This window comes from Buteo buteo, chromosome 9 (genome assembly GCF_964188355.1).
Source record: "Buteo buteo chromosome 9, bButBut1.hap1.1, whole genome shotgun sequence".
NCBI lineage: Eukaryota > Metazoa > Chordata > Aves > Accipitriformes > Accipitridae > Buteo > Buteo buteo.
This window is the reverse complement of record NC_134179.1, coordinates 4,481,090-4,503,051: the sequence shown is the minus strand read 5'-3', so window position 1 is coordinate 4,503,051 and position 21,962 is coordinate 4,481,090. Positions and strand designations below refer to the sequence as shown.

General features: G+C 65.0%; 2 protein-coding genes across 5 annotated transcripts; one reads left to right on the top strand and one right to left on the bottom strand.

The window, feature by feature from the left end:
- The first annotated feature begins 371 nt into the window (after window positions 1-371).
- ROBO4 (roundabout guidance receptor 4) lies at window positions 372-8,732 on the top strand. 4 transcript variants are annotated; one of them, XM_075035002.1, is made up of 21 exons: window positions 396-469; window positions 593-637; window positions 731-1,009; window positions 1,088-1,226; window positions 1,301-1,428; window positions 2,329-2,441; window positions 2,551-2,770; window positions 2,867-2,988; window positions 3,404-3,575; window positions 3,656-3,806; window positions 3,891-4,021; window positions 4,554-4,718; window positions 4,801-5,095; window positions 5,189-5,713; window positions 5,801-5,932; window positions 6,044-6,193; window positions 6,284-6,433; window positions 6,554-6,703; window positions 6,785-7,110; window positions 7,229-7,363; window positions 7,460-8,732. In XM_075035002.1, the coding sequence occupies exons 1-21, from the start codon at window positions 406-408 to the stop codon at window positions 7,603-7,605; spliced, it is 3,738 nt and encodes a 1,245-aa protein (XP_074891103.1). In that variant the 5' UTR covers window positions 396-405; the 3' UTR covers window positions 7,606-8,732. The 4 variants fall into 4 exon arrangements, with proteins under 4 accessions (XP_074891105.1, XP_074891103.1, XP_074891104.1 ...); XM_075035004.1 differs by having other exon boundaries at window positions 372-469; window positions 6,284-6,703; XM_075035003.1 differs by having other exon boundaries at window positions 5,414-5,713; window positions 6,284-6,703.
- ROBO3 (roundabout guidance receptor 3) lies at window positions 8,669-21,250 on the bottom strand. The gene is made up of 25 exons (XM_075035006.1): window positions 21,103-21,250; window positions 17,873-18,199; window positions 16,770-16,927; window positions 16,553-16,673; window positions 16,335-16,473; window positions 15,339-15,466; window positions 15,131-15,255; window positions 14,641-14,812; window positions 14,325-14,536; window positions 13,870-13,951; window positions 13,617-13,785; window positions 13,354-13,530; window positions 12,889-13,003; window positions 12,584-12,803; window positions 12,388-12,500; window positions 11,827-12,304; window positions 11,605-11,731; window positions 11,416-11,522; window positions 11,117-11,328; window positions 10,878-11,017; window positions 10,639-10,806; window positions 9,419-9,525; window positions 9,260-9,337; window positions 9,069-9,176; window positions 8,669-8,994 (listed from the first exon to the last, which is right to left on the bottom strand). The coding sequence occupies exons 1-25, from the start codon at window positions 21,248-21,250 to the stop codon at window positions 8,780-8,782; spliced, it is 4,146 nt and encodes a 1,381-aa protein (XP_074891107.1). The 3' UTR covers window positions 8,669-8,779.
- Window positions 21,251-21,962: the final 712 nt, after the last annotated feature.

Below are 21,962 nucleotides of genomic sequence, written 5' to 3'. Positions count from 1 at the left end.
CTGGCTGGCGCTCAAATTTAAGCTTGCAGAGCCTGGGAGGCCCTGGACCGTTCACTCTGATCCCTACTGACGGCGCCCCCAGCCGAGAGCTCGTTTCTTCTTCATTCGTCTTCCTCTGAACATGGAGGGGAGGGGGGAATTTCTTCGGATTGATTAAATCCGTTAGCTGCTGGTGTCCCCATCCCCACTGCCTCTGGGTGCTGCCAGTGCCACGGCGCCCAGGCGCTAACACTGCCGCGGCTTGCCCGATCCGTTTGTGTCCACGCAACCCCCTCCCGCCTCCAACACTTCCCGACCCCCACGTCCGGCTATTGTCCCCCGCTATCCGGAGCCGGATCCGGTCCCTGTGCTGACGGGGAGGGACCAGGATTTAGGGAGGAAGAGGGAAGGCTGGCCAGGGCTGGCATGGCGGGCGGCTGGGCGATGGCGCTGGGCTTGGGGCTCTGCCTCACCGCGCTGCGCCAGGGAGGTGAGTGGAGCCCCCCCCGGGGGGGGACGCAAAATACCCTTAACTTTGCCCCCCCGTCCCCCCACCCCGGGGCTGAGACCGTGCCCGCTTGCTGCACCCACGAGCCTCTATGTCACCCCACAGGCTGCCACCCCCCCGGCCCAGCCACGGCACCCCAAACCACAGCTGGTAAGGACATCCAGTGGGGACGATGCGGGTGGGGGGGCTCCTAAAAAATCCTGCGTCCCCCCCACCCACCCACCCACGGTGTCCCCACTGCAGCGCTGCGGGACAATTTCCGCCTGCAGCCGGGTGATTTGGTGGCCACAGCGGGGCAAGCGTTGGAGCTGGATTGCGTCCCCCCCTTGGGGCACCCCGAACCCCGCGTCACCTGGAAGAAGGACGGGGTGACCTTGGACTTGGCGGGTGACAGGTATGTGGTCACCAACGGGAAGTTGCGGGTGGCACCGGCGCGACGGAGCGACTCCGGGCTCTACATCTGCGTGGCGGCCAACGCGGCGGGCGAGAGGGAGAGCCGGGGCGCCCGCGTCTCCGTCTTAGGTAAGCCGAGGGTCTCCCGTGGGTGGTGGACACGTCACGGCCAGCCTTGGTGCCATGTCCTCGATGTCCCCCACGCAGAGAAGCCAACCATCGTGCGGCGCCCAAGCGACGCTGTAGCGGTGGCCGGCAGCACCGTGGAGCTGGGCTGCGGCGCCCAAGGTGACCCGACGCCGCGGGTGCAGTGGCACAAGGAACGTGGGGACCTGCCCTGGGGCAGGTAGGTGGTGGCAGGGTGGAGGTGTCCCATCCCCGGGGTGGGGATGGGGCTGATGGAGAGCTGGTGACCTGCAGGCATGAGGTGGACCGGGAGCACACGTTGCGCCTCTACGCCGTGACGCTTGCCGACGCCGGCACCTACGTGTGTACAGCGCAGAGCCAGCTGGGCACAGCCGCCGCCGCCGCCCGCCTCCGCGTGGAAGGTCAGCAGTGGGACCTCCGTGGGCTCCACCATTACGGACACCCAGGGCCATCTGGGGGTCCGTGCAAGGGGATCCGTCTAACAGGGTCCATCTAATGGGGTTCATCCAAGGAGGTCATCCAAGGGGAGTCTGTCAAGGGCGGGTCCAACAAAAAGAGGTCCATCCAAGGAGGTCATCCATGGGGAGTCCATCCAAGGGGGATCCATCCAAGAGGGGTCCATCCAAGGAGGCCATCCAAGGGGAGTCCATCCATGGGGGTCCATCCAGGAAGATCTATCCAGGGGGGTCCATCAAAAAAAGGTCCATCCAACTGAGTCATCTAAGGGGGTCCGTTTCAAGGAGGGTCCATCAAAGGGGGTACTTCTGAAGGGGGTCCATCTCAGGAGGTCCATCTAAAAGCATCCATCCAACAGGATCCATCCAAGCATGTCCACGTAAGGGGATCTATCTAAGGGGATGCATCCAGGTGGGGATCCATCTAAGGGCATCCATTCAAGAGAGTCCATCTAAAGGGCATCCATCCAAGCAGGTTCCTCCAAGAAGATCCATTTAAGGGGGACTGTCCAAGGTGGGGGTCCATTAAAGGGGGATTGAACAAGAGGTATTCATCCAAAGGGTCCGTCTAGGGACACATCAGTAGGGGTCTATCATAGGGTCCATCAAAGGGGATCCGTCCAAGAAGTGTCCATCCAAGAGGTGTCCATCCAAGATAGATCCATCAAAAGGTGCCTGGCCAAGGAGATCCTTCCAAGTGGGTCCATCCAAGGGGTCCATTTGAGTGGGTCCATCCAGGGAGACATCAGGGTCTCCAGGCATGGGTATCTGAGGTGGGTGCCCAGGCAGGTGCCAGGGGACCTTGCTCCTGCCCGGCCCTGCCGTTAGCCTCCCTCTGCCCCACAGACCAGCTGTCGATGGACCGGCAGGAGGCTGCGCCATGGGACCTGCTGGCCGTGCGGCTGCACCTGGACAATGGCACCATGCTGCCCACCGCCGCTGTCCGGCTCCGCTGGCAGGTTGGTGTGATGCCAGGATGTCCCCACCAGCGGACAGGACACGGGGATGAGGCTGGAGCCACATCCCCCGTGTCCCACCATGACTCGTAATCCTTCCTATCCCCTTCAGATGCTTATGCCAGCACCGGTGCCGGTGGGCTACATGGTGCTGTACCGCTGCCTGCTCCCTGCCAGCACCTCCTGGGTCCAACACGATGCAGGCAGGGAGCTCAGCGCCATCATCCCTGCGCTCCGCAGGGGCTATAAGTACGAGTTCAAGGTCCGACCCTATGCTGGAGGGACCCAGGGCTTGGACAGCAACAGCAGGCACCTCTGGATACCCGAGGAAGGTGCGTTGGGTGTTGGGTGTCCCCAGGGATGCCCGGGTGGAGGATGGAGGGGTTGGCTGGTGGTCCCAGGGGGTCTTAGCACTCCTGTCCCGGCAGTGCCAAGCGCGGCGCCCCAGCACGTCACCGTGGGCCAGGCTGAGACAGGGAATGGCACCGTGGTCGTGAGCTGGGAGCCACCTCCTCCTGAGGCCCACAATGGCATCATCCGGGGCTACAAGGTTTGGGGTGATGGGGCGGGGCGGCAGGGCTGGTGGACTTCTGGCCAAGCAGCGTCCATCCAAGGGATCTGTCTAAGGGGAATATATCCGAGAAGGGAGCCGATCAAAGGTGGGGACCTATCCAAGGTTGGCCATCCAAGGAGTGCCTGTCCAAGGGGGGAATCCATCCAAGGGGTCCATCCAAGAGGGATCTTGACAAGGGGGTTCATCCAAAGGGGCCAACCAAGGTGGAGATCCATCCCAGGGCATTCATCCTAGTGGATTCATCCTAGGGGGCCCATCCGGGGGGGGTCCATCCTAGGGACATTCATCCAAGGGGGTCCATGCAAAGGGGTCCATCCGGGGGGGGGATCCATCAATGGAGGTCCACCAAAGAGATTCATCTAAGGGGCCCCATCCTCTTGGTGCCTGCCAGGTCTGGTCAATGGGCGAGGGCTGGCAGCACACCACCAATAGGACAGTGGACGAAGGCACCCGACACCTGGAAACCCTCCTCCCAAGCCCTGGGGCCGAATTCTGTGTCCAGGTGGCAGCTTTCAATGGTGCAGGGCTGGGGGTTCCCAGCAATGTCACCTGCAGCGTCCTGGGTAGGGGACAGGGACCAAGGTGGGGTGGAGGTTGGGGTCAAGGTGGTGGCACAGGGGTGACACCGGTGGGACCCTTGCAGGGCTGACGGCGGGGAGCACCGGGGTGGAATGGGTGCTGCGGCAGCCCGCCGTCATTGCAGCTGCTGGCTCGCTGCTCTGGTTGGCCTGGCTCGCCCTCCTCCTCCTCCTCTGCCAGCGCCTCAAGAGCCAGGACACCACACCTCACCGCAGGTGAGCAGCCGTGGGGTGGGGGACACGGGGACATCCCTGGCACGGTGGGGATGGGGCACCCTGATGGCACCCCTTGCCCCGCAGGCTGGTGGCTGGTGACTCGCCATGGCTCGGTGGCCCCTGGAAACCCGGCTGTGCCCCTGCAAACCTCAGCAGCAGCAGCAGCCTCAGCAACCAGCTCCTGGACAGTGACGGCAGGGACCCCCATCCCTCCAGTGAGCCCCATGGGGGCTGGGACCCCCACCCAGTGCCCCTGGGAACCCCACCGGTGCTATGGGACCCCCATCCCTCCAGCGAGCCCCAGGGCTGGGACCCCCACCCAGTGCCCCTGGGAACCCCACCGGTGCTATGGGACCCCCATCCCTCCAGTAAGCCCCAGGGCTGGGACCCCACCCGGTGCCATGGGACCCCCATCCATCCCAATGAGACCCCCACATGATGCCATGGACCTCCCACTCGGCCCCCCGGGACCTCCACCCAGTTCCATGGGACCCCTCACCCACCGCCACGGGACCCTCACCCAGCGCCTAGGACCCTCATAGGGTGCTATGGGGCCAGCAAAGCGTGCCTGATACCCCCACCCTATGCGTGGGGACCCCCCGGTGCCATGGGACCCCTGCCTGGGTGCCCCCCATTAAGTCTCTTCAGGCAGCAGGGACCCCGAGGACAGACAGAGCCGAGGACGGAGGGAACGAGGGACACGCGGCTCAGCACCCATGGGTGCCCCAACCTCTCTCGCCCCTCCAGCCCTGTCCTTGGAGCCACCGAGCCTTGGCCCCCCCGCACCACCCAACCACAGGGGGCAACCGCCGCCCCTTGGGGAGACAGGGTGCTGCGGTGGGGGGCACCCCGGGGTGCGCACGTCGCCCAGCACCCCGAACCCAACACTCTGGGAGCGCATCCACAAGCGAGGTGGGTGCGGGGGAGACATGGGGGGACACGGGGGACACCGGAGAGGTGGCTCATGGCTCTGTGTGCCCCCTCCCCTATGCAGAGCTGCACCAAGTGCACAGCACCCCGGTGCTCACGGGTGGCCCCTGCCACGTCCCCGTCACTGGGAGCAGAGGCGAGTGGGAGACAGATTTTGGGCTGGCAGCTGGGTGGCCTCAGCGAAGGGGACATGATGGTGACACCGACACCACCGTGATGGCCGGAGGGGACCGACGGCGGCTGCCGGTTTTCAGCTCCCCAAAACCACAGCGGGGCAGCGCCTCTCTGGCCTCTGCTGTCACCGGGTCACCGGTGACACCCCCAAGACCACCCCATGCATGGCACCCACCCGTGACCCGGTGAGTCTGGTTGTCCCCACCCCGGGGAGGCAGCTGGGTGCTCAGCACCCCAACCCTGTGCTGCAAAAGCCACCGTGTCCCTTGCATCTGCAGGTCCCTGGCCACCGTGTGCCCCAGGGTCACATCCCTGGTCACCAGGTGCCCCAAGGACATGTCCCCGGTCACTGGGATCCCCAGGGACACATCTCCAGCCACTCGGCATCCCAGGGACACATCCCCAGTCACTGAGAGCCCCAGGGATGTGTCACCGGTCACCAGACACCCTAGAGACATGTCCCTGCTCACTGAGCACCCCAAGGACATGTTCCTGGCCAGCAGGCACCCCAAGGATGTGTCAGCAGTCACCAGGCATCCCAGGGACATGTCACCGGCCACCCAGCCCCCCAAGGACCTATCACCAGCCACCAGGCACCAGAGGGACACAATCTTGGCCACCAGGCACCCTGAGGACACCACCCTGGTCACCAGGCACTCCAGGGATCCATCACCAGTGACCAAGCACCAGAGGGACATGTCTCCAACCAGCAGGCACCCAAGGGACACATCTGCAGTCACCAGGCACCCCAAGGAGAAGTCCCCAGCCACTGGCCACCGCAGGGACAAGCTCCTGGCCAGCAGGTACCACAAGGACATGTGTCTGGTCACCAGGCACCCCAGGGACCCATTACCGGTGACCAGGCACCCAAGGGACATGTTCCTGTCCAGCAGGTACCCTGAGGACATATCGCCAGCCACCGGGCATCCCAAGGACACGCTCCTAGCCACCGGGCACCCCAGGGACACATCCCCAGTCACCAGGCACCCTGAGGAGATGTCCCCAGTCCCCAGGCACAGCAGGTACAAGTTCTTGGGCACCAGGTACCCCAAGGACATATCCCCAGCCACCAGGCACCCCAGGGACACATCACCAGTGACCAGGCACCGAAGGGACACATTTCTGGCCACCAGATACCCAAAGGACATGTCACCAGTCACCAGGCATCCCAAGAACACATCCCCAGCCACCGGGCACCCCAGGGACACATCCCCACTCACCAGGCACCCTGAGGAGATGTCTCCTGTCCCTGGTCACTGCAAGGACACATTCTTGGGCAGCAGGTACCCCAAGGACATGTTACTGGCAGCCAGGCACCCTAGGGACCTATCACGGGTGACCAGGCACCCAAGGGACATGTTCCTGATCACCAGGTACCCAAAGGACGTATCACCAGCCATGAGGCATCCCAAGGACGCATCCTCAGCCACCAGGGCCCCAAGGGACACATCCCCAGTCACCAGGCACCCTGAAGAGATGTCCTCAGTCACTGGTCACCAGAGAGACATGTTCTTGGGCAGCAGGTACCCCAAGGACATGTCCCTGGTCACCGGGCACCCCAAGGACATGTTCCTAGCCACCAGGCACCCCAGGGATGCATCACTGGTGACCAGGCACCCAAGGGACATGTTCCTGGCCACCAGGTACCCCAAGGACATGTCCCCGGCCACCAGGCACCCAAGGGACAGGTCCCCGGTCACCGGGCGCCTCTCGCCGGCATTCAGCGACGGAGTCCTCACGCCGCAGCGGGTGGCTGAGGACCTGGAGATGGACCAGGACACCACCTGCCCCAGGTACACCCCGTCCCCCTGGGACACCACCATGGTGGCAGCATCCCCTGGTGCCAGCAGCGTCCTCGCCGTGTCCCTCCACAGCCCTCCAGCACCAGCCACGCCACGGTCCTTCTCACCGCCACACACCTATGGCTACATCTATGGGCCACCAGCCTCAGAGCTGGGTGAGGAGGAGGACGAGGAAGAGGAGGAGGAAGAAGAGCGGCCAGCAACAAGGGGCTCGCCAGGGGGGTCGCTACTGAACGGCTGGGGGTCTGTCTCGGAGGACAACTTCGCCAGCGCCCGCTGCAGCTTGGTGAGCTCCTGCGATGGTTCCTTCCTCCTGGATGCCAGCTTCGCCCGGGCGCTGGCCGTGGCCGTCGATGGCCTCTGCTTCAGCCTCGAGGACACTGATGGAGCCTATGGGGGTGAGCGAAGGGTCCCTGGACCCCCTCGTCTGACCCCAAGCATTGTCATCTTCTCGGGGAAGGTGGCCCCATCATGACACCATAGTGATGCCACTGTCTCCTGCCTTCTCCCCAGCAGGTCCCTCACCGCCACCATCACCCTTGGAGGGGGTCTTCTTGCCCGTGGTCCCCATCCCCACCTGGGACTGGGGGACGGCGCTGGAGGTCCCGTGGAGAGTCGGGACAGAGGCGGCCACGGGCATCCCGCAGCACGGTGAGCAGTGTCCTGATGCTGGGGTGATGGGCACCGGGGATGGTGCAGGGTGTCACCCGTTGTGGGGTGCTGGAAAATGTCCCCTTTTCTTTCCAGGTGGCCACAGGTCGGGGAGTGGCAGTCCCTGGGCCAGCGTGGGTGGCGAGCCGGGGACAGGAGGGACAGTGGCGTGGCAGTCCCCAGGGTGTAGGACACAGCAAGGCCAGAGTCCCCTCAGCTCAGCTAAAATCCAGCTTTATTAAGCAGTTCCCCAAAAAGGGGCTTTCTGCTAGCAATAGCCACCTGTGAAGGGTGGGTGGCACTGGGGTGGGCAGGTGTCCCTCCTTCCCCAGCATCCTTGTCCTCCCCAAGTGTCCTCATCCCTCCCCAGAGTTCTCATCCCTCCACAGCATCCTCATCCTCCCCAAGTGTCCTCATTCTCCCCCAAATCCTCATCCCCCAACCATCCTCGTCCAGCCCAAGTACCATTGCCCAGCCCAAGTGTCCCCATCCCTCCCCAAGTGTCCCCATCCCTCCCCAGCATCCTCATCCCCCCAACCATCCTCATCCAAATCAAGCGCCGTTGTTCATCCCAAGTGTCCTTGTCCTTCCTCAGGGTTATTGTCCCCCCTCAGGGTCATTGTCCCCCCACCGTCCTCACCCCTGCTGACCGTTCTTGTTCCTTGACTGTCCTTATCCTTCCTGACCGTCCGCGTCCTTCCTCAGCATCCTTGTCCCACCTTGACCATCCTTGGCCCTCCCAAGTGTCCTCATCCCTCCCAAGCCACCTTGTCCTTCCGGAATGTCCTTGTGCCCCCTCTGAGCATCCTTGTCCCTCCTGAGCATTCTCATCCCTCCCCAGCGTCCTTGTCACTGCCCAGGGTCCTCATCCCTTGTGACTGTCCTTGGCCTCCCCAAGCATCCTCATCGCTCCCAAATGTCCTTGTCCCCAGGGTCCTCGTCCCTCCTGAGCACCCTCCTCATGCCTCCCCAGCATCCTCATCCCTCCCCAGGGTCCTCATCCCTAGTGACTGTCCTTGGCCTCCCCAAGCATCCTCCTCCTTCCTCAAACATCCTCCTCCCTTGCAACTGTCCTTGTCCCCAGGGTCCTCATCCTTCCCGAGCATCCTTGTCCCTTCCCAGCGTCCTTGGCCCTCCCAGCTGTCCTTGGCCCCAGGGTCCTCATCCCTCCCCGAGCATCCTCCTCATCCCTCCCGGAGCATCCTTGCCTCTTCCAAGCATCCTTGTCCATCCTCCCGAGCGTCCTTGTCCCACCCCGAGCATCCTCGTCCCCCCCCTCGCGCTGCCGCCCACCGGCCGCTGGCTCTGTGCAACCCTATTTACATGGTGCCACTCAGAAATTAAAGAGCATCCCCTCGGTCCCTCCCATGTCCCCATCCCCGTGTCCCCAACCCTGCCACCGTCTCGCCCTCCGCTTCATCGCTTCTCCTGCGACGGGCAGGGAAATGGGGGACCCGGGCGGCAGCGATGGCCGGTCCCTTCGCCACGGTCCCCCGGCGTCCGGCTGCGTCCCGAGCCGTGGCCGCGGGAGCTGGTGGAGCCGCGGGACGAGACGCTGCCCGTCGTGGAGCAGCTGCCGGACACCTGCCCTCGGGGCAGGCAGGAGGGTTTGCCGTAGGGGACGACCTCATCTGCAAGGGAGGGGACAAGGTTGGGGGTCGGCGGTGACACCCCCCCCCCCCCCAATACCACAGCTCCGGCTTACCGCTGCGGGCTGGGCGATGGGTGACCTTGCGCTCAGCCCCACTCGGCTCCCGCTCCGGCAAGGGGACAGGGGTCTCGCCTGGTGGTGGCAGCGGTGGCGGTGGCAGGTCTGCAGCAGAGAGGGAGGAGAGGGCTGAGACCCCCTGACCCCCCCAAACCCCCCACCATTCCCCCCCCCTGCCCGCCGCTGACCTCCCTGCTGCTTTTCCCGGCGGTAGCGGCTGCATTTGGGCTTCGAGCGACTTTTCGGGGTCTCCCTGCAGGTTTTCCCTGGGGGTGATGGCAGCGTCAGGCCTCCCCCCCCAGCCGGTGAGCCCCCCCATCCACCCAAAATGGCCCCCCAGGGCTCACCTGTGCCACGGGGGCGGCGGGCTCGAGGCGGGTGGGCCTTGCTGGCATCTGGACTCGGTGGGGGGCTGGGTGCCCGTGGGGGGGTGCTGGCGCCGTGGGGGGGTCTCCTGGCAAAGAGGGGGTGTGTGGTGAAGCCAGGGTGCGGGGACCAGGGTGGGGGGCTCGGTGGCCACCGCGGTGCTGGCACAATCCCTGGTGCCGTGCCGTGGTGGAGCAGGGGGAAGCCGTGTGGTGATGGCACAGCTGGAGGGCAATGGCACGGGTGGGCTGAAGCATCACAGCTGGATTGCAGCTGCATGGCTGGGCTTGCAAAGGGCAGCTGGCTGAGTTCAGCGGCACAGCTGGGTGGGAGAACCACAGCTGGATGGCAGGGCCACAGCTGGATCACAGCTGCACGGCAGGGTTGCAATGGCACGGCTGGCTGACAGTGGCACAGCTGGAACACAGTGGGATAACAGCTGCTCAGCCAGAATGCAAACGCACAGCTGGGCTGCAACCGCACAGCTGGATGGCAACCGCACAGCTGGATGGCAACTGCACAGCTGGATCTCGGCACAGCTGGATGGGACCTGCATGGCTGGATTGCACCTGCAGAGCTGGATGGCAGCACTGTTGGGTTGCAACCGCACACCTGGGTCGCAATGGTACAGCTGGCCCCTGATGCCACAGCTGGATTGCAATGGCATGCCAGCATTGCGATGGCACAGCTGGATCATGGCAGAGGCAGCCATGACAGCACAGCTGGATGGCAACGTCCCAGCCAGCTCGTGATGGTGCAACTGCATCGCGATGGCACAGCTGGATTGCTATGCCACAGCCAGCCCACGGCGTCACGGATGGATCATGACAGCACGGCCGGAGCACAACCGGACAGCGGGGACAGATGGTGACAACACGGATGGATCACGAAGGGACATCTGCACCATGGTGGGACATCCAGACCCCAGCGGGACATCTGGACCCCGATGGCACGGCCGGACCATGATGGCATGGCAGGGCCAGATCATGACAACATGGCTGGATTGCAATGGGACATCTGGACCCCAATGGCACAGCTGGACTGTGATGGCATGGCAGGGCCAGATGGTGACAGCACAGCTGGATCACGATGGGACACCCAGACCATGGTGGGACATCCAGACCCCAATGGGACATGCAGACCCTGACGGGACATCCAGATCCCAATGGCATGGCTGGACCAAGCAAGGCCCATCTCCTACCGGGGCAGGCGGGGGCTATCAAAGTCGCGGAGCCGGGGGATGTCCTCGGTGGCATGGGGCGATGGTGTCAGCGTGGCGGTGGACCGGCAGCCGGAGGAGGCGGCAGGCGAGGATGCACCGGTGGCACAGGGGACATCCTCACCGGGGTACCACTCCTCCCTCCCCAACCTGCAGGGTGGGGGCCACAGGGTGGGTGCTGGGGCCAGCACACCCCAGCCCCCCCAGGCCCCCAAACTCACCCTCTGGCCGCCTCTTCCTCTTCATCCTCCTCTTCCTCCTCCTCCTCCTGGGCACACTGGCTGAGCTCGCTGGCCGAGGGTGGCGGGGGCAGCAGCTCCGTCCAGCTCACCGCCGGCGGTTTCACCGCTTGCCCCAACTTCTTCCCTTTGGTCCCTGTGGCGAGGAAGGATGCCGGGGAGGGGTCTGTGGGGAGGGGACCGTGCCATCAACACCCATGTGTGTCCCTAACCCATCCCACCGCCCTACCGTGCTCGGCTCGGCCACGGGACGCCTGGGGGGCATCCATCAGCTGGGGACCCCCCCCGGCGTAGGGGGTCCCGTGCTGCGAGAACGGACGGGGGAAGGTGCAGAGCTCCTCGCCGCCCGCCTCGATGGTGCTGTAAACTGGCCCCTCTACAGACCCCGCTCCAAATTGCTCCGTCTGGGCGATGTAACGGGTGATGCCGGCATCTGCAGAAGGCAATCGGCACCGTCAGCGTTGACCGTGACCCCCCCCCCCCGAGTCCGAGCCACCCATTCCCCATGATGACCGCTCACCATTGTAGTATCTCTCCGTGGTGGTCCCCAAGCAGCCGGCGGCACCGGCCGCGCCGCCACCGCGCCATGCGTCCGCCAGCCACGGGTAACCACCGCCGGCGGCTGCCCTGCAAGGAGATGGGGTAAAGGGATGCCGGCGGTTGGCACCGGGGGTCCCGAGGAGAGGGAGGGTGGATACTGGAGCGTTACCTGGGGCTGCTGCGTGCCGGAGCTGGGAAGGCGACTGCGGAAAGAGGTGGGGGTGAGGGCGGCGAGGGGCCGCGACGGGTCCCCACGGCGCCTGTAGGCTTACCGGTGGGCGTATAGGCGAAGGATGCTGTAAAGAGAGAGGCGGTGGGTGGCTGGTGGGGTGATAGGTGCCAGGGTTGGCGGGGGGGGGGGGAGTCCCAGGGCTAGCACCTTCTCCCGTACCAGTGAAGTGGCTGAGCTCCTTCTTCCTCCGGCGGCGGCCGTAGAGCCAAGCGGCGAAGGCAGCGAGGATGACCCAGCAAGCGCCGCCAACGCCAGCGATGAAGGCCGGCTGCCTGGCCACCTCGGCCAAACGCTCGGCCACGCTGCTCCCGCCCGCCGGCCCCGCATCCCGCTCCGCCGGGGGGGCTGCGAACAACGTGGGGAAGGGGGAAAAACACCGGCAGGGGTGCCGAGGAGCCGTCCCCAGCACCGGGGTGGCCCCCGCCACCCCCCCACCCGCGGGTGCGGCGGCGACGAGGGACTCACCGATGCGGATGGGGACAGGGGCGCTGCGGGCGCCCACGCCGGCGCCGGTGGCGGCAGCGACTTCGGCGCGGTAAGGGACGCCGGGGACCAGTCCCCGCAGCACCGTCGCCAGCACCGTCCCCTCCACGCTCTGGTTGATGTGGAAGCGGCTCTCGTTGCCCAAGCACCAAATCTGGGGGCGGGGGGACGCCGTGACATGGTGCCATGGGGGGACAGAGGGGACCCGCCGCATCCCCGCCACCGGTCTGCCCTTACCCGGTAATCACGGATGACGCCGTTCTGCTCAGCCAGCGGCGGCGGCTGCCACGAGATGCGGACGCTGGTGCCGTTACCGGCCACGCTGACAGCTCGTGGTGGGGCACTGGGGGCTGTTGGAGGGGGGGACGCGGTGGGGCGTCACCTCCCGGGGGTCCCCAGGGACCCTCGCCGTCCCTCACATCCCCGCACTCACCCGCCTCGGGGGTGCGCAGGGCGCGCACAGCGCTGTCGGGGCCGTGGAGGTGATGGAAGTAGGGTCGGACCTTGACCTCGTAGTCCTGGCCTCGGCGCAGCTCGGTGAGCAAGGCCCCCCGTTCCCCCGGTGCCTGCACCACCCGTGCCTCCTCCCAGCGCCCACCGTGCTGCCGGTACAGCACCCGGTAGCCCTGAAGGAAGGGTGTTTGGCGCTCCACCTGGGGACCCAAGGGGAGGGTGGGGTGAGGCGGGGGGATACTTGGCACTGGGACCCCTGTACCGGCGGCATGGCGCAGCACTCACGGTCCAGGAGAGGCGGACAGCACCCGGCGGCAGCACCACGGGTTCCTGTAGGTGCACGGCCACTTGTGCCAGCTCCCGCTGCACCTGCTGGGGGTCCAGACCTTGCTGCGTGGGGCTGGCGTCTGCCGAAAAAATGAGAGGGTGGACAGACCATGGACACCTCCAGTGGCGTCAGCAAGTGGGGATGCTGTGGTGACACCACATTCCCGTGGTGGGTCCGTGGGAACCTCCACTGGCGTCATTGGGTGGGGATGCACCCAAAGGTTTTGGGTGCACGGGCACCTCCATCAGCATCGCCAAGCGAGGATGTACCCAAGGGTGGTAGGCGCACGGGCGCTCCCATTGGCGTCACCAAGTGGAGACGCACCCAAGGGCGGTGGGTGCGTGGGTACCTCCATCGACATCACCAAGCAGAGACGGACCCCAGGGTGGTGGGTTCACAGACACCTCTGCCAGCGTCACTGCTGCGTCTCACCTTGGGTGCGCACGGGCTCCGAGATGCCGCTGGGGTCACTGAGCCCGTAGGCGTTGACCGCCCGCACCAAGAAGAGGTAGACGGTGTCGGGGACGAGGCCGCTCACCGTGTGGGTCTCACCCTCCACGTCGGCCGCCACCGTCTGCCACGGACCACCCGCCGCCTGGCTGCCAGGGTACAGGGGTGACCCACGGTGGGGTGGCACCAGGCCACCGCGTCACCCCTGCACCCAGAGAGGACGCTTGTGTGATACCTGAAAGCCTCCACTATGTAGGAGGTGATGCCGGCGGCACCGCTGTCCTCATTCCCTTTCCAGCTCAGGGTGACACTGCTTTTGGTGACGTTGGTGACCACAGGGGTGGAGGGTGGCCCAGGGAGGACACCGGGCTCCAGGGAAGGCAGGGAGAGGTCAGATCCGTCACCTGCAGGGAGATGCGTGGAGATCTGGGGTGGCTTTGTCCCCGGTGCCACGGTGTCCCCAGCGCAGTGACGTCCCCGGGACCCACCTCGCACCTCCAGGGAGCCGCCCCAGCGGGTCTCGCCCGCCGGGCTGGTGGCCACGCACTCGTAGTGCCCGGAGTCCGTCACCTGCGAGGGGAAGAGCTCCTGCCCCATCACCCTGAGCACCCGCCACCCCTCGCACCCACCTCCTTTGCACCCACCGACCCTCGTAACCATCACCCCTCGCGCCCACCACCCTTTACGCCCGCCGCCCCTCGCATCCACAACCCTGGGCGCCCACCGCCCTTTGCACCCACCACCGTGAGCACCCGCAACCCCGAGCACCCACCATCCTGAGCACCCATCTCCCTTTGGTCCCACCACCCTTTTCAACCACCACCCTGAGCACCCACCGTCCCCCTTCCCCACCCCTGGAGCCCCTCCCGTCCCTGCAGTGCCACCCCATGGGTGCCCCCCCCCGGGAGTGGGTGCCCTGAGCCCCCGCTCCGGACCGGCTCACCCGGAGGCTGGTGATCTGGAGGGTGCCGTTCTCCAGCAGGCTGGCGCGGGGCTGGGCACCTACCAGGGTGCTCCCGTCCTTCAGCCACCCCACGCTGGCCGGGGGGTCACCGCCCCCCACCCAGCAAGGCAACCGCGCCGTGGCCCCCACCGGCAGCACCGTCCGGTTGGCGGGACCCCGGCGGATCACCGGCGGTCGCTGCTCAGCCGGCGCTACGGTGAAGAGGGGTTGGGGGGAAAACCGGGAATTCCTCGGTGCTGGGATGGGTGCCGCTGGTGCACCAAATGCACCCGTTGCCTGCCGGCCTGGGACTTACCCTCTTCCACCTCCAAGCGCGCCTTGGCCAGCACGCTGCCGGCCACGCTGATGGCCTGGCACAGGTAATAACCGGCGTCGGTGGGCTGCACATCGGCGATGGTGATGGCGCCGCTGGGGCTCACCGAAACGCGGCCGGTGGGCTGCGGGGGCTGGCCGGGGAACAGCAGGGTCTGGGGTGGGGAGGGAAGGGTGCGGAGGGCTGCTGAGTGCGGGAGGGAGGTGGAGGGGATGGGGAGAGGATGGGGTGGGGTGGGATTGGGATTGGGATTGGGATTGGGATTGGGATTGGGATGGGGATGGGGATGGGGTGGGGATGGGGATGGGATGGGGATGGGGATGGGATAGGGATGGGATGGGGATTAGGATGGGGACAGGGATGGGATGGGGATGGGAGGGGATGGAGTGGGATGAGGATATGGGATGCGGTGGGATGGGATGGGATGGAGATGGGGACAGGGATGGGGATGGGGACAGGGATGGGGACAGACCTGGCTACCCTCCTTCTGCCAAAACACGGCGGGCGGCGGGTTGCCCTTGCTCTGGCACTGGAAGGTCACGCTCTGGCCGGGGGTGACAGTCTGGTCGCGGGGGCCAGTGACGAGCTGGGGGGGCACTGCCGCAGCACGGGGAGAGAAAAGGGCTTGCCCGGCCGCTTTGCCAGCACCCACAGGTGCTCCCTCAAGGACCCCTCCTTACCGTGCACGGTGAGGGTGCCCGACGCCTCCGACCTGCCCACGCTGTTGTCGGCCACGCAGGTGTAGGTGCCCTCGTCCTCCGCCCGCAGCCGGCTGATCCGCAGGGTGTTGTCGGGCAACACCTCCCACCTGGAGCAGGGGGGGAACACCACGAGGCCGCGGCACCGACAGGGTGCCGGGGTGCCACGAGGGCGCGGGGTGCCGTGGGGATGGGGGATGCGATGGGGATACGGGATGCGATGGGGATGTGGGATGTGATGGAGATGTGGGATGCGATGGGGATACGGGATGCGATGGGGATGTGGGATGTGATGGAGCTGTGGGATGTGATGGGGATACAGGATGTGCTGGGGATGTGGGATTCAATGATGGGGATATGGGTGCTCTGGGGATGTGGGATGCCATGGAAATGGGGGATACCGTGGGGATGCGGGATGCGATGGGGATACAGGATGCAATGGGGAAGCGGGATGAGATGGGGATGTGGGATGTGTTGGTGTGTGGGTATGATGGGGATGTGGACTGCAAGGAAAATGGGGAATGCAACGGGGATATGGGATGTGACGGGGATGCGGGATGCACTTAAGATGCAGGATGCGATGGGGATAGAGGATGCAATGGGGATAGAGGATGCAATGAGGATTCGGGATGTGATGGGGCTGTGAGGTGCAATGTAGATGGGGGTGCGATGGAGACACGTCACGTGCGACGGGGACATGGGATGCGATGAGGATGCGGGGTGCGATGAGGATGCAGGGTGCCATGAGGATGTGAGATGCGATGAGGATGCGGCGTGCGATGAGGCTGGAGGACGCAGCAGGGATATGGGATGCCGCGGGGATACTCGACGCCATGGAGATGCGGGCTGCGACGGAGATGCGAGACGCTCCGAGCGCACCAGGCTGGCACGCAGCGACGCCACCCGGCTGCACCCCGGACACCCCCACCCCGGCCCTGGCACCCACCGCCCGTGCCAGCCCCCTCGCCCACCGCTTACCTTCCCGGAGGCATCTTGCCCTCCTCCTTGCGCCAGCGAGCCGCGGGCTGGGGGTCCCCCACCACCTCGCAGGGAAACTCCACCGTCCCCTCCACCAGCACCGCTTTGTTGAGGGGCCTCTTGCCGAACGCCGGGCGCTCTGCGGGGGCGGCCGTCAGTCCTGCCGGGACGGCACCCGCCCCCGACGCCCCAAAAATGACATCCCCATCCCCACGCACCGAAGACCACTAGCTCGGCCGGCTCGCTGTCCCTCTCCCCCACCACGTTGGCGGCCACGCAGACGTAGACGCCGGCATCGCTCTTACGGGTGCTGGCCAGCATCAGCTTCCCACCGCGGATCTGCCAAGGCAGCCCGGTTCAACCAGAGCCGGGGGGCTCAGCCCTCCCACCCCCCCAGGTTTTGGGGGGACACCCCCCCCTCCCCATATCCCTCACCGTCAAGCGCTCATCCTCGTCGCTGAGGCGAACGCCGTTCTTCTTCCAGGAGATGCTGGGTTCGGGGTGGCCGCGCGGGGGGACGCACTCCAGGACGGCCGGTTCGCCCGCCGCCACCACCACGTCCCCGGGGGGCTGCCGGAAATCGTCCCGCAGCACTGGGGGGGGGGTCATGACATCAGCCCTGCCTCAGTTTCCCCATCCCTGCACCCTAATGCTGGGGACCCCCCCTCCTCCCAGCACGGAGATACCAAAGCTGAGCGATGCTGCATTTCACGTCGGCAGGACCTGGATCCGACCGCCGATGCGGGGTGTAACACTGCCCCCCCCCCCCCAGATCTAGCCCTGTCCCCCCCCAGAATAATCCCCGGTGATTGAGCTAAACTCTCAACCGAGTCTAAGCCCGGTCTGGATTTAACTCCGGCATCATCCCAGCCCTGGGTTTGAGCCTCAGCGGGTGCCACCCCCGAGGGCCGAAGCTTGGGGTGGCACCGGGGACGTTCTTGTCATTCGTTTTAGTGTATTGGCACTTATTTTAATTTATTTGCAATTATTTGAATGTATTTTCAAATGCTCCCAGTGCTTTTCCGTTCCTTTCAATGATTTTTGTTTCTTTTCGGTTTTCATTTCTTTTTGATTATTTTCCTTCGTTTTCACTTCTTTTCCCTTCTTTTCGTTTCTTTTCTATTATTTTCACTTATTTGCAATTATTTTAACTTTTCACTTCTTTTTTCACTTATTTTTCTTATTTTCCCTTCTTTTCATTTCTTTCCCTTATTTTCCCTTCTTTTCAATTATTTTAACTTCTTTTCATTGGTTTTCCTTTACTGTTACTTCTTTTCTTTTACTTCTTTTCATTTATTTTTACATATTTTTCTTTCTTTTCTCTTATTTTCACTGACTTTCATTTCTTTTCCCTATTTCCATTTCTTTTCCCTTCTTTTTGCTCAGCAGCGCCAGGCCTGAGGATTTTGCAGCCCCTCATCCCCTGAGCCGCTGCACCGGGCTGGGCTCCGTGGTGACACCAAGACCCCCCCCAAACCCCCTCCCCAACCCCAAGCCCTCCCTACTGTCCCCCCCCGTGTCCCCTCCAGGGGACTCACCGGCCACCTCCAGGGACGCGTTCCTGCTGGTGGCCTCCCCCAGGTAATTCCTGGCCACGCAGACGTAGACCCCCTCGTCGGGCTTCCCCCGCCGGCCGTGGAGGATGCGGAGGAAGAAGAGGGACCCCCCCGGCAGGAGGGTGCGGTGGGAGCGGGGGTCCTCCCGGTCCGTCTCCACCCGCTCCCCATCTTTGTACCACTCCACCGCCGGGGATGGGCGCCCTTCGGCTTTGCAGCTCAAGGTGGCCGGTTCCCCCTTGGAGACCAGGAGATCCGTGGGGTGCTCTACGATACGGGGTGCCATGTCCTCCAGCTGAGGGTGGGACCCTGTTTAAAAAATAGGGGGGGGGGTGGTCCCCGCGACCTCCCCCAGGGAGGCGGGGCAGGGGGTTTTGGGGGGGTGAGCAACCCCCATTGGGTTGCACGGAGCTTTTCTGGCACCATCACCTGCTTAGTGAGCAGGAGGTGAGATGAATTGTGGCCAGGTCTCAGCCCAGTGCCTCCCCCCACCCGACCAGGAGGTGAGGTGATTGGGAGGTGAGATGAAGTATGGCCAGGTCTCAGCCCAGGAGGTGAGACAACCAGGAGGTGAGATGAAGTGTGGCCAAGTCTCAGTCCAGCATCTCCCCCCGCCCTGCCAGCTAAGAGGTGAGATGACCAGGAGGTGAGATGAATTGTGGCCAGGCCTCAGCCCAGTGTCTCCCCCCCCGCCCCAACCAGGAGGTGAGGTGACCAGGAGGTGAGATGAAGTGTGGCCAAGTCTCAGCCCAGCATCTACCCCCACCACTGCCAACCAAGAGGTGAGATGACCAGGCGGTGAGATGAAGTGTGGCCAGGTCTCAGCCCAGTGTATTCCCCCCACCCCAGGGTGGGTGCTGGTGTGGTGGGAGCAGGACCGGGAGGGTGTCAGACCTCAGACACACCGGGGGACAAGGACATGGGGACAAAGCAGCTCCGCTCCCAGTTAAGCCCCTTTTCCACCCAGTTTCCAACTGGGCATCCCTGCGGAAATGGGATTGGGGCTAAATTCTCCCCAAAAGGGGATTTTTTTCCCCCAGCTGCAAATGATGATTTTCTATAGCAGAGCTAGTAACTCCAGACTGGAGAAACTGCTTCATTTTAAGTTTAAAAAAACCCCAACCATATTGGGTCTGTGGGGCTGTTCCAGGAAAATCCCCACCCTTAGGGCATGGGAATTAATGAATGCTCATTAATGCTGGGATAATTAATGCTCATTAACGCTGGGGTCTAACTGGCTGGGTCCGGCTGGCATGGCCCACCCGTGTCCCCAAGTGCCACCCACGGCTGGCACTGCACTTCAGGCTGCGCTCACTGAGTGTCACTGCTGTCCCAGGGACGGGCTGCACACCCACGCAAGTGCACACCCAGACACACACACAGATTGCACACGCATGTGTGCGCGTGCACACACGTGCACGCGCACGAACGCACGTGCAGCCAGGCGCGGGCACGGGTGCCTGCATCAGCTACGCGTTTGCGCACATGCGTGTGCTTACACACGCGCGTACACGGCAGGCGCACGCACTCGTGTGTGCACGCACATGCTTACGTGCATGTGCAGATGCATGCACGCGTGCGTTCACGCAGGGGTGCGCATGCACTTACGCAGCGGCACGCACACGTGTGTGCATTCGTGGACGGGTGTGCATGTACACACACACAGAGGCACACGCACGCACATGGGTATTCGCACAGGGGTGTGGGTGCGGACACAGACGTGCATCTGCACACGCGCATTTGCACACGCACGCAGGGCACGCGCATCCGTGCACGTTCACACACGCATTCCGATGAGGGGCACCAAGCCTGCACTTACCCCCGTCCCTGCGTATCTGCACACGCATGCACACGCATGCCTGCAGCTCCACACGTGCACGCCGCACCCGTGCGTGTCCCCCCATTTGCACACGCGTGTACACATGCTCCTGTCCCAGCTCCCGAGTGTTGCGGGGAGGGGGTGGGGGGTGGGCTGTGATTTGGGGCACCCCAAGCAGCTGGGATGCGTTGCCATGGGGATGGGATGCAGCTGCCATGGGGACGGGGCGGGGGGGATGCTGTGGGGTACCGGGTACCCCGTGGGGTGGTGGCGGCATGGGGTGGGCACAGCGGGGGCCGAGGGGGCCGCAGCTGGGCCCGGTGGCTAATTGGGATGAGCGGGGGGGTCAGGCCAGGCCCCCTCCTGTGTCAGGGCAGGGGGTCCCGTGGGGGTTTGGGGACACCCCCCCCCCCCATCGGCCACCCAGAGCCAACTGGAGGGGGAAGCGCAGACTAAAAAAGAGGGGGAAAGCTCAAAAATGGACTTAAAATTCAGGCGGACATCCCTTCCCTCGCCCCCCCCCCGCCCCCGGCACCCGCAGCTGGCCCGGGCTGCCACCCACCACAGCCCGGCTCGGGGACATGGGGCTGGTTTGGGGACATGGAGGTGGTTTGGGGACACAGGGCTGGTTTGGGGACACGGGGATGGTTTGGGGACATGGGGCTGGTTTGGGGACATGGGGTCTCTCCTGGATCAGGGGCTGGGGGTTGGTTTGGGGACACGGGGACAGTTTGGGGACACAGGGCTGGTCCTTGTTTGGAGTCTGGGGATTGGTGCGGGGACATGGGGGCAGTTTGGGGGCACTGGGTCACTTCCAGTTAGGGGCTATGGGGTTGGTGTAGGGACACGGGGACAGTTTGGGGACACGGAGTTGCTACCGGTTTGGGATCTGGGAGTTGGTCCGGGGACATGGGGACTGTTTGGGGACACTACCTCAGTCCCAGTTCACGGTCCGGGGGTCAGTCTGGGGACACGGGGCCAATTTGGGAACAGGGGGGTTGCTCCGGGTTTGGGATTTGGGGACAGGGGGTTGGTTTGGGGACATGGGGCTGGTTTGGGGACACAGGGTTGCTCCCAATTTGGGGCCATCGCTCTGGTGACAGTTCGGGGTCCCAGGGACTACCTGGGCACAAGTGACTGCTCCCGGTCCGCGGTCCGGGGCTTGGCCCGAGGACACGGAGCCGGTGCCGGCGTGGGGACATGGGGCTGATTTGGGGCCACGGGCTCTCGCTCCCAGACTGGGGACCCGGGGTAGGTCCCAGCGCGGGGACCCGGGACCGGTTTGGGGTCCCAGCTCGGGGCTGGGGTGGGGGTGTGGGGGGATGCTAGGGGCTATTTCCAGCGGGGCAGCGGGGACAGCGGGGCCAGACGGCGGGGTCCCGGGGCCACGTACCGTTACCGGGGGGGAGGCCGGGGAGGTGGAGGGCGGCGATGGTGCGGTTGATGCCGAGCAGGAGCTGGGAGGAGTTGGAGCCCTCAGCCCCCAGCGAGTCGGCGAACAGGTTCATCTGCAGCAGCGTCTTCAGCAGGTACCGCAGCATCCTCGGCCCGGCCCGGCCCGGCTCGGTTCGGCTCGGCTCAGCAGGGTCCGACCCGGCTCGGCTGAGCTGGGCTCAGCTGGGCTCGGCTCAGCTGAGCTCGACTCGGCTCAACCCGACCCGGCTCGGCTCGACTCGGCTCAACCCGACCCGGCTCGGCTCGGCTCGGCTCAATCCGACCCGGCTCGGCTCGACTCGGCTCAACCCGACCCGGCTCGGCTCGACTCGGCTCAACCCGACCCGGCTCGGCTCGGCTCGGCTCAACCCGACCCGGCTCGGCTCGACTCGGCTCAACCCGACCCGGCTCGGCTCGACTCGGCTCAACCCGACGCGGCTCGGCTCGGCTCGGCTCAACCCGACGCGGCTCGGCTCGACTCGGCTCAACCCGACCCGGCTCGACTCGGCTCGGCTCAACCCGACCCGGCTCGGCTCGACTCGGCTCAACCCGACCCGGCTCGGCTCGGCTCGGCTCAACCCAACCCGGCTCGGCTCGACTCGGCTCAACCCGACCCGGCTCGGCTCGACTCGGCTCAACCCGACGCGGCTCGGCTCGGCTCGGCTCAACCCGACGCGGCTCGGCTCGACTCGGCTCAACCCGACCCGGCTCGGCTCGGCTCGGCTCAACCCGACGCGGCTCGGCTCGACTCGGCTCAACCCGACCCGGCTCGACTCGGCTCGGCTCAACCCGACCCGGCTCGGCTCGACTCGGCTCAAC

Coding starts and splice junctions, on each gene's coding strand:
- ROBO3 (XM_075035006.1), bottom strand. CDS start 21,250: ATGCTGCGGTACCTGCTGAAGACGCTGCTGCAGATGAACCTGTTCGCC. Junction 13,786..13,869: donor CGGCTCCCTGGAGGTGCGAG/GTGGGTCCCGGG, acceptor ATCTCCCTGCAG/GTGACGGATCTGACCTCTCC. Junction 11,329..11,415: donor CACGGAGAGATACTACAATG/GTGAGCGGTCAT, acceptor TGCCTTCTGCAG/ATGCCGGCATCACCCGTTAC.
- ROBO4 (XM_075035004.1), top strand. CDS start 406: ATGGCGGGCGGCTGGGCGATGGCGCTGGGCTTGGGGCTCTGCCTCACC. Junction 3,576..3,655: donor TGTCACCTGCAGCGTCCTGG/GTAGGGGACAGG, acceptor GGACCCTTGCAG/GGCTGACGGCGGGGAGCACC. Junction 6,704..6,784: donor CAGGACACCACCTGCCCCAG/GTACACCCCGTC, acceptor GTCCCTCCACAG/CCCTCCAGCACCAGCCACGC.